Source organism: Mesoplodon bidens (genome assembly GCF_964165515.1).
Source record: "Mesoplodon bidens genome assembly, contig: HAP1_SCAFFOLD_116, whole genome shotgun sequence".
NCBI classification, from domain to species: Eukaryota; Metazoa; Chordata; class Mammalia; order Artiodactyla; family Ziphiidae; genus Mesoplodon; species Mesoplodon bidens.
Window position 1 is genome coordinate 144,906 of NW_027672444.1, and position 14,237 is coordinate 159,142.

At 48.7% G+C, this 14,237-nt stretch overlaps 1 protein-coding gene across 2 annotated transcripts in view; it reads right to left on the minus strand.

Moving 5' to 3' along the window:
* Positions 1–1,643: 1,643 nt before the first annotated feature.
* The window catches only part of LOC308610196 (forkhead-associated domain-containing protein 1-like), a 191,321-nt gene continuing 178,727 nt past the window's right edge, over positions 1,644–14,237 (minus strand). The window contains exons 1-2 of one of the 2 annotated variants that reach the window (XM_081259429.1): positions 9,725–9,763; positions 1,644–2,017 (exon numbers count right to left, since the gene is read on the minus strand). In XM_081259429.1, coding sequence (XP_081115555.1) covers positions 1,781–2,017; positions 9,725–9,748 — 261 coding nt within the window. In that variant the 5' untranslated portion in view covers positions 9,749–9,763 and the 3' untranslated portion in view covers positions 1,644–1,780. Of the gene's footprint in view, positions 2,018–9,724; positions 9,764–14,237 lie in introns of those variants that run through there. The other variant, XM_081259430.1, reaches the window with a different exon arrangement.

A 14,237-nucleotide genomic window follows, 5' to 3' on the forward strand; every position in this document is an offset into this window, starting at 1 on the left:
CTCATTATTGGTGGACCTGCTGGTCTCAGGACTTAATGAAGCTCAGGTTGTTGATGTCTCATCGCAGAAAGAATTCAGTGAGAGACAAAGTGATAGGTAAGACGTGGACTTATTTAGAGAGAAACACACTCCACAGACAGAGCGTGGGCCATCTCAGAAGGCGAGAAAGGCCAGGGCAGTGAAACGATTCTGTATGATATTATAATGGTGGATACATGTCATCACACATTTGTCCAAGCCCAAACCCATAGGATGTACAACACCAAGAGTGACCCCTACACAGCACTGTAAATCAACTACACTCCAATAAAATTAAAATGAAAAAGAGTGAACCCTAATATAAACCATGGACTTTGGGTGATTAGGATGTGTCAATGTAGGTTCATCAGTCCTGACAACTGTACCTCTCTGGTGCTGATGCTGATAAATGGGGGAGGCTGTGTATGAGTGGGGACAGGGGGTACCTGGGAAATCTCTGTATCATCCTCTCAATTTTGCCATGAACATAAAACTGCTCTGAAAACCGTCTCTGCTCTCTCTATGTATATATAGGGTTACTTCTGAGAGAGAAGATTGAGCATAATTTCGATTTTTCCTGTTGACTCTGTCACGCCTCCTTTTTCTCCAGTAATCACGTCGCACTTGTGTACTTTTTTCCAGGAACACTGCTTCTCAAGTGGTGAAGCAAAGTGAAGTCTGGAGAAGGGAACACTTGGCCACATACCTAAGAAGCCTCCCTCAACAGATGTCCCATCGTGATCAGATTCAACGCAATAGTTCAGTCATGTAACTATGTGAGAAAAGAGTTTCAATCACCTTTGTCGGAGCTGGAGAACTGGATCCCCACCTCGTGGAGGAGATGCTCCGTTTCCTCAGGCCAGGACAGTGACAGGCGCAAGATGTCCAGCGCCACCTTCTGGAGCCCTGAGACAGGTGGGCTGACCTGCAGGTGCTGCAGGAGGTCGACCTCCTTCTTCAGGTCATTGCTACAGCAAGACATTGTCATGCATGCCTGGAAAGAGATGAGGTCGTGAGGAGCCCGGGCACCATCGCCAGAAATAGCACCTGACGCTTGTGACCCGCACAGAGCAGTGTTCTTGACGGGCCCGTGAAGCAGGCAGAGCCGTATGTTGGCCGCCCTGTGACAGCCCAGTTCTACTTCCCTTTTTGGGGGGCGGAAGGAAGGAGGCAGCTTTTATTTCACGTGCACTCTAATTGGGACTCTGGATGGTCAAAGAGACCCTTTGTTTAGGTATAGGCAATTCCAAAACCAAATTGCCAAGGACGATTTCACTGAAAGGGGAAGCAAATTTGGTTACAGAATTCCTGCTGAGATCAACACACAAGCTGGTCATAAAGTGCGGTTTCCTGATTTGAAAGAGTGCTGACAAGCCAACATTTGCCCAGACTCCCCAGATAGCAGCTGCATATTTCCAGAGAAAGCAGAAGCAGCTGCCTGATGTGATAAGCTGGATCCCAGCGTGGGGGCCATGAAGTGGGGGCTCTGCCAGACCCTCTGGTCCAATAAGGGTAAGAGCAGCCTTCCACTGCTGGGACAGAAAAGAAAACTGCAAATAAAGAGCAGAATGTTTCTTTGGTTTCTCTGGAAATAACACGGGGCTGTTTTATTTTCCCCCGGGGTCTGGGGCCTCCCAAAGGCAGTACTTGGAGTGTGTCGGGCAGCTTCTCCTTGGCCACACCAAGTTCACCTGGGAGGCATTTCTGGAGGTCCTTTGTTTTCTGATCTCAAACAGATTTCTCCAACAAGAGAAAAGGTGGACTAAAAGCAGAGCTGGACAATTTCCTGAACAAGGAGCACAAAAATGAGACACAGGGGACATTTGAGGAATGGAGAAGGGGGCACCTGGCAACTGTCTAAGGATGTCTTCAGCTTCTTGATGTTCTGGGTGATTTCCTCCTCTTTGCAGCTGCTGAGCTGGGTCTCCTTCTGCAGGGTCCGCTTTTTCTGCCAAACGTTGATATTGTCCTCTGTGACCCTGGTGCTCTTCTCTAGTAACTGGTGAGAAAAAGAAAAAAAAAAGATTTAAAATGCAGGGTGGGGCTTCCCTGGTGGTGCGGTGGTTGGCAGTCTGCCTGCCAATGCAGGGGATGCGGGTTCAAGCCCAGGTCGGGGAAGATCCCACATGCCATGGAGCAACTGGGCCTGTGAGCCACAACTACTGAGCCTGCGCGTCTGGAGCCTGTGCTCCGCAACAAGAGAGGCCGCGATAGTGAGAGGCCCACACACCGCGATGAAGGGTGGCCCCTGCTCGCCGCAACTGGAGAAAGCCCTCGCACAGAAACGAAGACCCAACCCAGCAAAAATAAATAAATTAATTAATTAAAATGCAGGGTGGCTCTGGGGGGAGGGGACCTGGAGGGCTTCAGCTTAAGCTCAGAGGAGGGAGGTCCTGGCGTGTTTTGGGGATGGCTCTGGAGGGTGGATATTGGCTCTGTCACCGGGGCATGTTTCCCAGGATCAGAGATGGTTTTTTAAGAGCCAAAGGCCTGTCATGTGGCCACGAGTGTGTTCTAGATTCTTCTGCATTCTGGGAGGGATTCATCACGCTGAGCCTGATGCTGTGGGCTCCTAAAAAGGAGGTCCTCTGAGAGCAGCCCGTGGTGTGATCTTGTGACCCGTGCGCTGACACCCAGGGTTGGAGAGGATAAACGGAAGGATAATAAGGCATCGTTACAGCCAGAGGCCCACCCTCACTGCCATCTGCCACTTCAGGAGGAACGAGCGAGCGAGGACGCACCGTCCATGCTGAGGCCGCCCCTTTCCTCGCGGGGCTAACGGAGGTTCACCGTGCAGGTCTGCCGACCAGACACAGTCCTGGGTGGTTTAATTTGATTTTCACAGAAACACTACAAGGGAGTTTAACTGGCTTTTACTTGAAAAGCCAGGAATTCCCAGAAAATCAAAACAAATCTTTATGGAGTAGCAACAGTGTGAAAATTATGTGCCACCAACAAAAAACAGGAACATATGCTCCCAGTGTCTGGAGCCCCGGGTCCCTGAAGGAGAAAGTGGGGAAGAGAGACGAGCCTGCTGATTGGAGACGGGTTTGTCCTGGAACGGTTTCACGCGTCCGCAAGTGGCCTTGAGGACCTGACCTCTGAAAAGCTCCAGCTGCAGCACAAAGAAAGGGAAGGGGATGAGGTGAGTGGCACAGCTGCAGCTGCAAGGCTGGGGGAGGCGCCTCCATCGCTGGGTCTGGGAGAAATCGGTGAGAAGGCTCTGCACGCCTTTAGTGGTCATTATGGGTAATTAACACCTTCACCTCTCACCGGAAGGGGCAGTGCCCACACAAGAGAGGGGGACAGCAGGTTTTAATGACTTTTCAGGTGTGCCCGCTTAACCTAGCCGACGCACACGGTCAGCACACACACGTCTTGGGCTCTCGGAAGAGCCACTTGCTGCCAATTATCCAGTGGGAAGTCCAGGGCTAGGAGTGCTCTTCCGTAATTGCTACGTTGGCACCAGGATGTGAGATAAACATTGAGGCTGTCAGCCCAGGTAACTCGTGTCATCAGCAAGGGCGCCTGGGGAGAGAAGGAGGAGCTGCCTGCTGCCGTTTTGTGCCTTAGACCTTGTGTCCTGAAGACGATGTCTCCTGTATTCCTCTCCAGGTCCCCGGAGCCTGGTGCAGTGCCTGGCACACAGCAGGCACTCAATAAACATTCATCGAATGCTTAGAACAGAAACACCTGTCAAGTCAGATGTTCAAAGTCCTCTCCTTCAGTTCAGCCAGTTTTTACTGAGTGCCTCCCTGATGCTGGTGTCTTCATATTACGGATGATGAAACAACGCAGTTAAATTAAATCAGGGCTTCTAGAATGACGAGTTCAAGATGCCCCAGGCTCATGAGACTTGAACGGCAAAGAAGCCCAAGATTCTCTGGAAATTTCCCAACGTGATGGCCCTTGGCCTGGGTTTTTGGCTCACTGGCAAAATGTGGTCATGAAAGGCTCTAAAACAGAGCCCTGAAGGACCACAAGGGCCACACAATCAATGAGAACGTGAACAGGTCCTAAGACACAGGAGTCTGCTGCACACCAGGGAGCTCTGGGAAGCCAAGTAGAGGAATTGTGACTCTCCTAAGGACACCTCTGCAGTCATCCTGCTGGAAGCCAGCTGGGTGATTGGAGGGACTCTGGGTCGTCTGCTGGTTTCATGGCCAAGGGAGGGTCCTAGCTCGCCCGAGGAAGAGGTTATGTAGAGGGCCCTGTGGGCAATGGCCCGCGTTATCACCAGAGGCGCCCTACAGGACTGCTGGGTGGGGGGTGGGGGTGGGGAGGGACAGGTCCTGCTGGACGGTGGGCTGAGTCCTGTGGTCACTGGCCTGGGGAAGGGCAGGACCTCAGGCCGGGAGCGGGCTGTGGAGACAAGGGGGTGAAGCAGGAAGGCCCAGACAGCGCAGAGAAGCCTTGTTCGTCCTTTCTCTCTCGAGTCTAGACCTGGAGGAATCTCAGTGTCTCTGAGGGTCTTCCTGGATGACCCCTGGCCAGAGCCATGACCAGGTGCTCGGCAAGTGGCGCAGATCATGCCCTCAAGGCGGGTGTGCGCCGTGGGTGCAGAGTGCCAGCAAGGTGAGGGGTAGCCCAGGTGCATGGAGGGAAGCCCAGGCTGGCGGGCTCTCTGCCTTGCTAAGGGGTCGGCACCCTGCAGGAGAAAGGACACCGGGGGTGATGGTGTGGAAGTTGGTTGAAGAGGCTTTCAAACCTGCCTGAGGGTCAGCATCGTCATTTAACTTGTGGTTGCCTCTGAAGTTCAGTGCGTGGGACAAATTCCGGTCACACTGATGGTTCAGGCTTGGATGCTACCAAATGCAAGGGCTTTGGGAGCTGAGCTGGGTGGGACGGAGGGCTTCTTTAAGGATCGTGGTTCTTAACCTTTTTTGGTGGTTTACAGATCCTTCTGAGCATCCAATGAGTGACGAGGTGGACTCACTCTCCCAGAAAAAGAAAAGCACAAACACATATACGCAAAACGTTCTTGGTCCCCCTGGAGCCGTGGCTGCCAGGAGAGGATGCCTTGTGGAGGGGGTCCAAGATGGGCTGCCCTCGGTGGGCTGTGTTCTGGAGGGCCAGTGCCCCATCTTGGGTTCTCGTTTGCTCTCCCTTAGCCTTTGGTGAAGGCTCGTTTGCATGTTCTGGCCCTCATGTCTGTGCCACGTGTCAGAGGAAGGGCCACTGGGCCATCTTGGGTCAGAGTCCTGGGAAATGGCCCACTCCCCACCCTGCCCACCTCCACCTGGCATAAGCTGTGGTATTCTGGGCTTTACTTTATTAAGAAAAGTGACAGGACTTCCCTGGCGCTCCAGTGGTTAAGACTCCACGCAGCCACTGCAGGGGGCACGGGTTCCATGCCTGGTCGTGGAACTAAAATCCGGCAAGCCACGCGGTTCGGCCAAACAAAACAACCAACCAACCAAACAAACAAACAGAAATGTGGCATTTCCCTGGGGACACTGACTGTAGCATCTGTTTGGGGTCCCAGAGGAAGAAAGATCGCTGTAAATGTCAGGACAAAAAATGTGAAGGAGAAAGTGCTAGAAACACCACCGGGGTCAAGAGCTCAAACCCTTCCCAAGAGGGAACCGCACAGCTGGTTCACTGGCGTGGGCCATGAGCTGGGACTGGCTGCTTGGTCAGGGTCTCAGGCAACAGCAAACACTGGAGTGGGCAGCTTCCCAGAAGGAAAAGCCTCTTTAGTGAAATCCACGGGGACGCGGAAGCCGCACAAAGCCCTGCCCCTGAGATAAGCGGGTGAACTAAGCCAGGCCGTCTTCCTCTTCATTCATCCCTGCCGGCCGCTTGGGTGCGGGATTCCGTGGAGAGCACGGGCCCGTGAAGGGGCTCTGCAGCACGCCTACCTGACCTACTGCCCTTTCCAAATTGGCTTTAATGAGGTTTTCTCTGTTCCTCATTTCTTGCAGCTGAAGCAATTTCCTTCTGGAATCCTCCCGAAGCTTCTCTTCCACCTGAAAGGATGATGAAAGCGTGGGCTTGCTGCTAATGTGATCATCATGCCCTCTGGGGAAACTCTTCTGGGGGGGCTGCTAATGGCAGTGGGGGAGTCCCTGAGGGGTAGGGACAGCTGCAGCCCAGCAGCAGGGGTCACAGGCATGCACAGGGTGGAGGCAAACTCACAGGGAGTTGCCCCCTACGGGAAAGGGCCAAGCTCTGCACCCGGGGCTCAACTATGTTCTACCGCACACTCCCATCCCAGCTCGGTCCCAAACAAGCCGTACGACACTCGGAAAGTTATTTCACTGCTCCGTGACTCAGTGTCCTCATCTGTCAAATGGGGATGATGATACTAGTATCACTGCATAGAGTTATTGTGGGGATTCAATGTTTGGAATAGTGCTTAAGGGCTCTGTGAGTGTGTTAAGTACTGTTGTAACCTAGGAAAGGTGGACGGGAATGTCCGCCGTACAGTCTTGTTCTAATAACTCGTGATGGGTACTTGGAAATGTTATGATTGGGTTTATTATCATAACTGTTTGTCGTTACCACTTTGAGCACACTCACTGGTGGTAACCTCTCTGGAGGCTTGCTAAAGCAATGTCTATTAAGAACTGCAGCCTGCCAAGGAAGGTATTTAAAGTGGAGAAGCTTGCCTACTTTTCCCCCCTTGCTTGGGTAACAGGCAACGCACGGTAAGCTTGGGCGTGCTCCACGCTACCCTTGGCTGGCCAGTGTAGGCCTTGCAGCTGCTCAATTCTTGGATGCACCTGCTGATCCCTGGGCCCTGGCACTAACAGGAAATGAGGCAAACTCTCATAAATAAATGGAAAGTTTTTGTGCTGAAACAAATTCACAGGCTGTTTTTTTAGGGATCTGAAGAGGGGGATCACAGGGATGTAATAAAAGACCCAGAAAAGCCCTTAAGAGCTTTCTTCTGAGTAGTGTGGTCCAGTGGAAGAGCCTCTACCCAGCTCCGTTACCTTGGAAAAGTCATCTAAGCTCTCTGGGCCTTAGTTTTCTCCCAGGTCTAAACATGCTCGGACTTCTATGTCAGCAGCCTTTTTCATGTGCTGCAAAAGCCAAGTCCAGCCTTGGACTCTGCCCTTATCTGTGTTCTGCATGAACAGCCCCCGTTCCCGTCCCCAAGCCTCAGAGGCACCTTCAGCGGCCGCCCTGCTCCCTCCCTCACACTCGGTGGTCTCACGCCTGTCCTCCAGTCCCTCTAACATGCAAGCTGGACCGTGACAACTGGCCTCCTCGCCTCGAGTTTAGATTCTTCCAGTGCAATCTTAACGGTACTCTGAGAGTTACCCAGCTGTAAGGCAGCTCTGTTCAACAGAAATTTCTGCAGCGGTACAGGTACTCTGAGCGAGGCTGTGTTGTCTAATATGGCAGCCACCAGCCACATCTGGAGATCGAGCACTCGAAATGGGGCTGGTGTGACGGAGGAACTGAACTAAAACTTTTAGTTAATTTTCATTAATTTCAGTGTAAACAGTAGCATGTGGCTGTTTGCTACGCCAGCGTCACTGAAGTCAGACGAACCTGGAGTCAGACAAAACCGACTGTGCCATTGGGCTAGTTACTTTACTAGTAACTAGTAGCCTTGACTTTCTCATCTGTAAAATGGAGAGGATGATTTCTAGATCACAGTGCTGTTGTGAAGATGAAGAGATGAAATGTTCAAGGGAATGCCTAGTACGTAAGAAATTGTAACGATCATTTTCACCCTGATTACTGTCCACAAATGTCATTGCATCAGTCACTTGTTCAGAAGCCTTAGGAGCTCCCCACTGCCTGTGTGGTACAGAGCCCAAGCGCCTGAACTAAGGCAAAACACCAAGCTAGGGATTCAAGAAGCCCCTACGAACTCTGAACGAGGTAAATAAAACTGAATCCACACCTAGATAAACCATAATAAAACTGCTGGAAATCAAGGGAAAAGACAATCTTAAAAGCAACTGGAGAAAAAGACAGATTATGCAAAGGTACAACAGTTAGGCTTACAGATGACTTCTAAATAGAAATAATAGGAGCCACAAGACAATAGTGACATATCTAAAGCTGTATCTAATGTGCTGAAAGAAAAGAATTGCCATTGTAGAATTCAATACGCAGTCAAATGTGTTTTAAGAATGGAGGTTAAATATACATCTCCAGACAGACACACAGGCACATTTGAGAATTTGTCATCAGCAGAGCCACCATGAGGGAAAACATTAAAGGGTATTCTTCAGACACAAGAAAAATGAACCCAGGTGGGTGATCAGAGATGCAGAAAAGACAAGCAACAGTAAGGGTAATGTGTGGATATAATACTGACTATAGCAAAACACTACTAATGTCTTGTGGGGTATTAACTATCAAGAGGAGTTTAGAAAATGACAGCAATGGCTTATAAATCTGGAGGGGGTAAGTGAAGTTAAGGTGTTTGAAACTCATTGCACTGTCAAGGAGAAGGGCATAATTATCAACTACTATTGCCTCTGGTAAGTTAAGAATGCAGGGCTTCCCTGGTGGCGCAGTGGTTGAGAGTCCGCCTGCCGATGCAGGGGACACGGGTTCGTGTTCCGGTCTGGGAGGATCCCACATGCCGCGGAACGGCTGGGCCCGTGGGCCATGGCCACTGAGCCTGTGCGTCCGGAGCCTGTGCTCCACAACGGGAGAGGCCACAACAGTGAGAGGCCCACGTACCGCAAAAAAAAAAAAAGAATGCATGTTGTAGTCTTCAGGATGACTACTAAGAGAATAGTAGAAGAGTGAAAAACTTAATTAATGTGTGATTTTGGTGAGTCAAGGATGAATGCTATTGTCTTACTATTACTAAAAGAATAGTAAAAAAGTGAAATATTTCCAAGCTAATAGAGGGCGAAAGTGGAATAAGAGAAAACCATCCACTCAGAAGGAGGCAAGAAAGGAGAGAAAAAGGAACATAGCACAGATGGGACAACTGGTATTGAGAAAGAAGGTAGATTTAAACCCCAGTTCACGAGTAATTACATAATATAAATGGACTAAAAGTCAAAGATTGTCAAACTGGATTTTGTAAAAATGATACGCTATTTGAAGGCATATGTCTAAACCTTAAGACAAAAATTGACAGAGAACATATGAAAAAGATATGGTATGAAAACTCTAACCAACAGAAAGCCAGTGATGAAGCTAAATGACAAAGGAGACGTTAAGGGAGAAACACTACTAGAGATGAAAAGGGACATTTCATGATGATCTAAAGTTTTGCTCTACAGGAAGTGTTAGGATTCTAAATTTATATGCACCTAGTAACACAGCCTCAAAACATATAAAGCAAACATCGTTCATATTAAAAGAAGAAACACAAATTACAAACATGTTGAGATTTTTAAAAACATTCTCAATGATGGAACAAAAAGACAAAAAAAAATCAATATGAGAATTTAAGTTGGAACAACATCATTGGCAAACTTGATTTAATGGATCAATTCTTTCTTAGATAATTTCACAATTAAGATTTGAAGGCAGTCTAGGGTAGTGGTTACACACAGGAGCTTTGGAGTCAGGCAGACCTGGATTCAAGTTCTGCCACAACTACTTTATGCAAGTGAACTTGGATAACTTCCTTCACCTCTGTGAGCCTCAGTTTTCCCGACTGTAAAGTGGGGTGAATACCAGTATAGACCGCATGGGGTCATTGTGAGGATGAACAGAGATGATGCAGGTGGAGTGCTTGCACCAGAGTGGTTCCCAGGCCGACCTGTCCCTGCCATACCTTGCTCTTTTCCCGCAGCGTCATAGAGATCAGGCTCTGCTCGGTACTGCTCCTTTTCAGCTCCACCCTGAGCTTCCTCATTTCTTTTTCCATGTCATGGATTTGCTGAAAGAGTTCCAACAACAGGGAAGTCAACTTCAGAACTCATTTCATCTGGTTCATTAAGGCAGAAACCTAGTCTGGGATTCGCTTCATTCCTTCCCTTGGGGGATAATTCCACATCTTTGAGGCAAAGTAGACTTTCTTTCAACGGATGCAATGAAAGGGCTGGGTGAGGGAAAATTTGAGTTTCTTTTGAAGATCAGCATGGATCCTGGATTAAACAGTACAAGATACCTATCCACTCATTAGAATCTCTTTCCTTGGGGTATATTTTTGAGTTCAATCTAAATAAGGGCTGTTTGGAAGACACAATGGGCACAGTTTGGAAGCAAAGAACAATGACATTTTTCTTTTTTCTCATTTGAGGCAGAGAAGTGTGCTCCTGACAGAGAGAAGAACACACGTCTCCTCCCCCCGTCCCAGGCACCGTCCTTCCCAACGGATGGAAAACGTATGCCTGGTGATGTGCACGAGGGTTCAAGCCTGTACAGGGGGTGAACATTTACATTGAGTGGTCATCTTTTCACTGTATTGATTTTTATGTTCACCTTCCATACAAGGCCAGTGATACATTTGCTTTTTATTTTGTTTTTATGAATTGTTGTAAAATTGAATGTATTTAAGCAAAAATACTTCAAGAAGAGTTGTGTTAATAACAGTGCTCAGGGCTGTGATAAAACTTGTGACAGTGGATCATGAAAGTCTGGGCATCACAAGTCCAGGGGTAGGGACCACGGTGAATTTCTAGCAGCATATGGTGGCCACTTCCCGTCCCTTTCCCCAGGGGAAACCTGATGAGGGGCCTTGAGCCAACTGCCCAGAAAATCTGGGGAGAGTGTGTTTTCCATGGTCTTTTCACCCATCTCTTTGAGGCTAGCAAATCAAAGAATTAGGAGACTACATTAACAGACAAACACCCAGAAAGCCCCAGAGCTTGTGCTAGCTAATGGGCCAAGGAACCCGTCCAAAACCCTCAAGGCCATAATCTAGGCTTTCAGTGGACACGTAGGGGTCAGGAGGTTCAACGCACGGTTTTGCAGAGTTTTAACTCTTTCTCTTGGGCTTCCCAGTTCTCCTTCTGGGCATCTTCCTTCTGTAACTCTTCTTTCAGCACTGAGCACTGTGCATAAAATGGACAAGGCCACGGGGGCTTGGCTGGGGGTCCCAAGTACCTGTGTTCACGCCCAGGAGTGTTTCCTGCTGTATAACCCAATCACACCTCTGAATTCTGAGAGGCGAGACCATTTGTGTGATGGGAGCACGGAATCCTGCAGTCATTCCCAGTTCACCCCTCTCATGAGTTCTGAGGAATAGAGCGTCTAAATTCCTCTTCAAAAGCCAGCAAGCTTCACTGCAGGGGAAATCCAGCTTTGTAGAGTCTGGGTACTTAGGGTGCAGGAATTGGGATGTTTTCACGCTGTGACCGGTGAGGGTGCAGGGGGCTGGGCCAGTGAGCTCAGGTCCATTTTAGGGCTTTTGTGCAGGTTGCATCTCAAAGACACAACTGCCCCGACTGGTGTGGAGGGGAAAACGGAGCTGTCTTGCCCGAGGGCGGCTTGGCAACAGGCATTAAGTGCATAAGGATGGATGTGCCTTCTTCTGACCCAGCAATTCCCACTTTAGGAATGTACCTTAAGGACAATGACTGGAGAAATAAGTAAATCTGTAGTTTCAAGGATGCTCTTCCCAGAATTGTCAGTAACAGTGGAAGAAAAAAAAAAAGAGGAAACAACCCAAGTGTTGTTTAGCACAGCAGACCACTTTATAACACTGGGTACATCCAGGAGAAAGTATGTAGCTTTTAAGACGAATGATAAGAGTGTTGATTTATTAGAATGGGAAAATAATACGTATTTAAAATTTTTTTAAATGTGCATAGTATAAATTCACTATAAAATGATTGCTTGATTGATTTCTAGGCAATATATAGAAACAAGGCTAGAAGAACATACATGAAAATATTAACACTGATTTCTCAAGGTAGCATTTCCTCTCCTCTCTTTTTATTTTTTCTTCTCAATGTCATCTACTTATTTTTCTAAAATTAACACACATGATGTATGTCATTTAAAAAAAGGCATCTCAAATGTTCACAAGAGCAGTACCCTTGGTGGTGACGAGCCCTTCTGCTGTTGGCCAGCACAGTCTAGAGGAGAAGGGATCTCATTCCGCTGTCAACGAGGAAGGGGAAACGGGGACATAAATCATCCAAATGCACTTCAGGAGGTAGAAGAGCCAAGCAGGTGCTGTCTTTGCAGATTCCTTCTACATAGCACCAGCTCTGCATCCCCTTCACGTCCCCAGCACACACACACACACACACACACACACACACACACACACACACCACATTAAACAGCTATAGCACATGCCTGGGAAGACACTCTGCTTGGGAGAAATGAATGCAGAGGGCTTGGCCAGGCAGCCGACCTTGGGCAGAGGCAGAAGAGCACAAGTAAAACCAGCCTCCCACTTCTCGGAAAATGATTTTGTCATCCCCATTTCACAGATCGGGAAATGGAGGCCAAATAAGTTACAATAAAAGAAAGCTCTGGTCTGTCTGATCCCAAAGCTCATGCAGTGCCTTTCACCAGCTCCAAACTGGGTATGGTACTACGTACCAGGTATTACTTACTGTGCCTTTTCCTTGGAAGCTCAAGATCTGTTCTCACCCCACCCCCATGCAGACCTAGCTATCGGGTACCCTCTGGGAATCTCTGAGTTGCCACCTGAGATGAAATCTTTGAGGTTTTACCTTGACTCACAGAAACAGGCACATCATGCAAATACTGAGAAATCTTATCCGATAGTCAGGATTCTAAAGTTAGCATTGAAGGCAAGATTTGCAAATAGTCAAAGTTACATGTAAAAAGCTCTTTGCTTGCCTACCACGTTCATCTTCCATAGAGATATTCTACACACTAAAGTCTAAGGAAGAAATGAGAGTCTGCATGTTTGCATCTGGATCTTCAAACATTCTGCTTTGAAGACAATTATGAGAACCAGTGGTGCTGTTACCATGATGCAGCCGTGTGGTCATCCGTGCTCACAGAGAGATCGTATTCTGCTTAATATTAAACTTTGCAATGGCAGTATATGCTCATAGGTGTGTTTGTTGCTGGGAATAAACAAACTCATTTATAATAGGGGTTAGAAAATGTTTGCTGGATTTGAAAATCTATTACGCTTATTCTGAGCCACATACATGCTGTCCTTTGAAAGGCTTCAGAGAAGTTGGCCACCTGCCCAGCAACTACCCTCCCTTTGTCCTTGGGCACTGGCCTCATCTCACCACCGTGTGTCATGTGACTCCACTGTGTCTGCTTTTCGCAGCTACAATTTGCTGATGACCCGACACTCACTCTGGAGCTGAGGGCTTCGAGCTGGTGATCCTTTTCTTTGTTCTCACTTTTCAGTTGATTCACCTCCTGTTTTCATTGTTGAACATGACCATCCTTTACTAACACGTCTCTTTGCAAAGATGACACCATCTCTGTAAAAGAACCAAACAAACCAAAACAAAAGACTCATGGAGGTCAAAGAGGCAGGAAGGATTATTGGCAACACCATGGCTGTCAGCCAATGTTCGGACAAGGCCTTCCAATCCTGGGCCACCACCGGTGCCCGCTTAGAACTGGGGAGGCTTTTTCCAAGGGTCCCAGAGCAGGAATGGGAATGAGAGCAAAGTCCACGGAACAGGGTTTGAGGCTTCAGTGAGAATGAGGGGCAGTCAGCACCAGCGAGAGGAGAAACCTTTGGGGGCCCCTTGTGGGCACAGGCCAGGCAAAGCTGGGAGGAGAGGCCACACCATGGGCCTGGGGAACAGAGGCCCAGCACACGGAAGGTCCAGGAATTCTTCTCCAGAGGCCAGGAGACGGGCGTGTGGCAGAGGGCACTGCTGGACGCTATTGATGGGGTGGTTGGTTTCACAGTCCTCTGAGTTTGGACCCCTCTCTACCACTTATTAGCTTGGTGGTCTTGGACAAGCTATTTCACCTCCCACTGTCTGTCCCACACAGAGTTATTGTAAGGGTCAAATGAGACGGTATGTCCCAAGAACACAAAGTGGCTAAATTATGTTTGTTCCATGGCGCCTATTATTTTTCTCGGCAGCCAGCTTCCAAAATGGCCCCAATGATCCCTGCCGCCTAGAATTCATGCCCTGTGTAGCCCCTCCCACCCTGAATAGGGCTGCCATGGGTAACCAATATGATACTGTGGAAATGACGGACTGTTTCCTCTCAGGCTGAGTCATAAAAGACACTGTGGCCAACTCTTTGCTCCCTCTTGAATCACTCACTCTGGGGGAAGCCAACTGCTGTGTCGTGAGGACACTCAAGCAGCCCTAGAGAGAAGCATGTGTGCTGAGGGACTAAGGCCTCCAGCCAATAGCCACATGAGCAGCCATTCT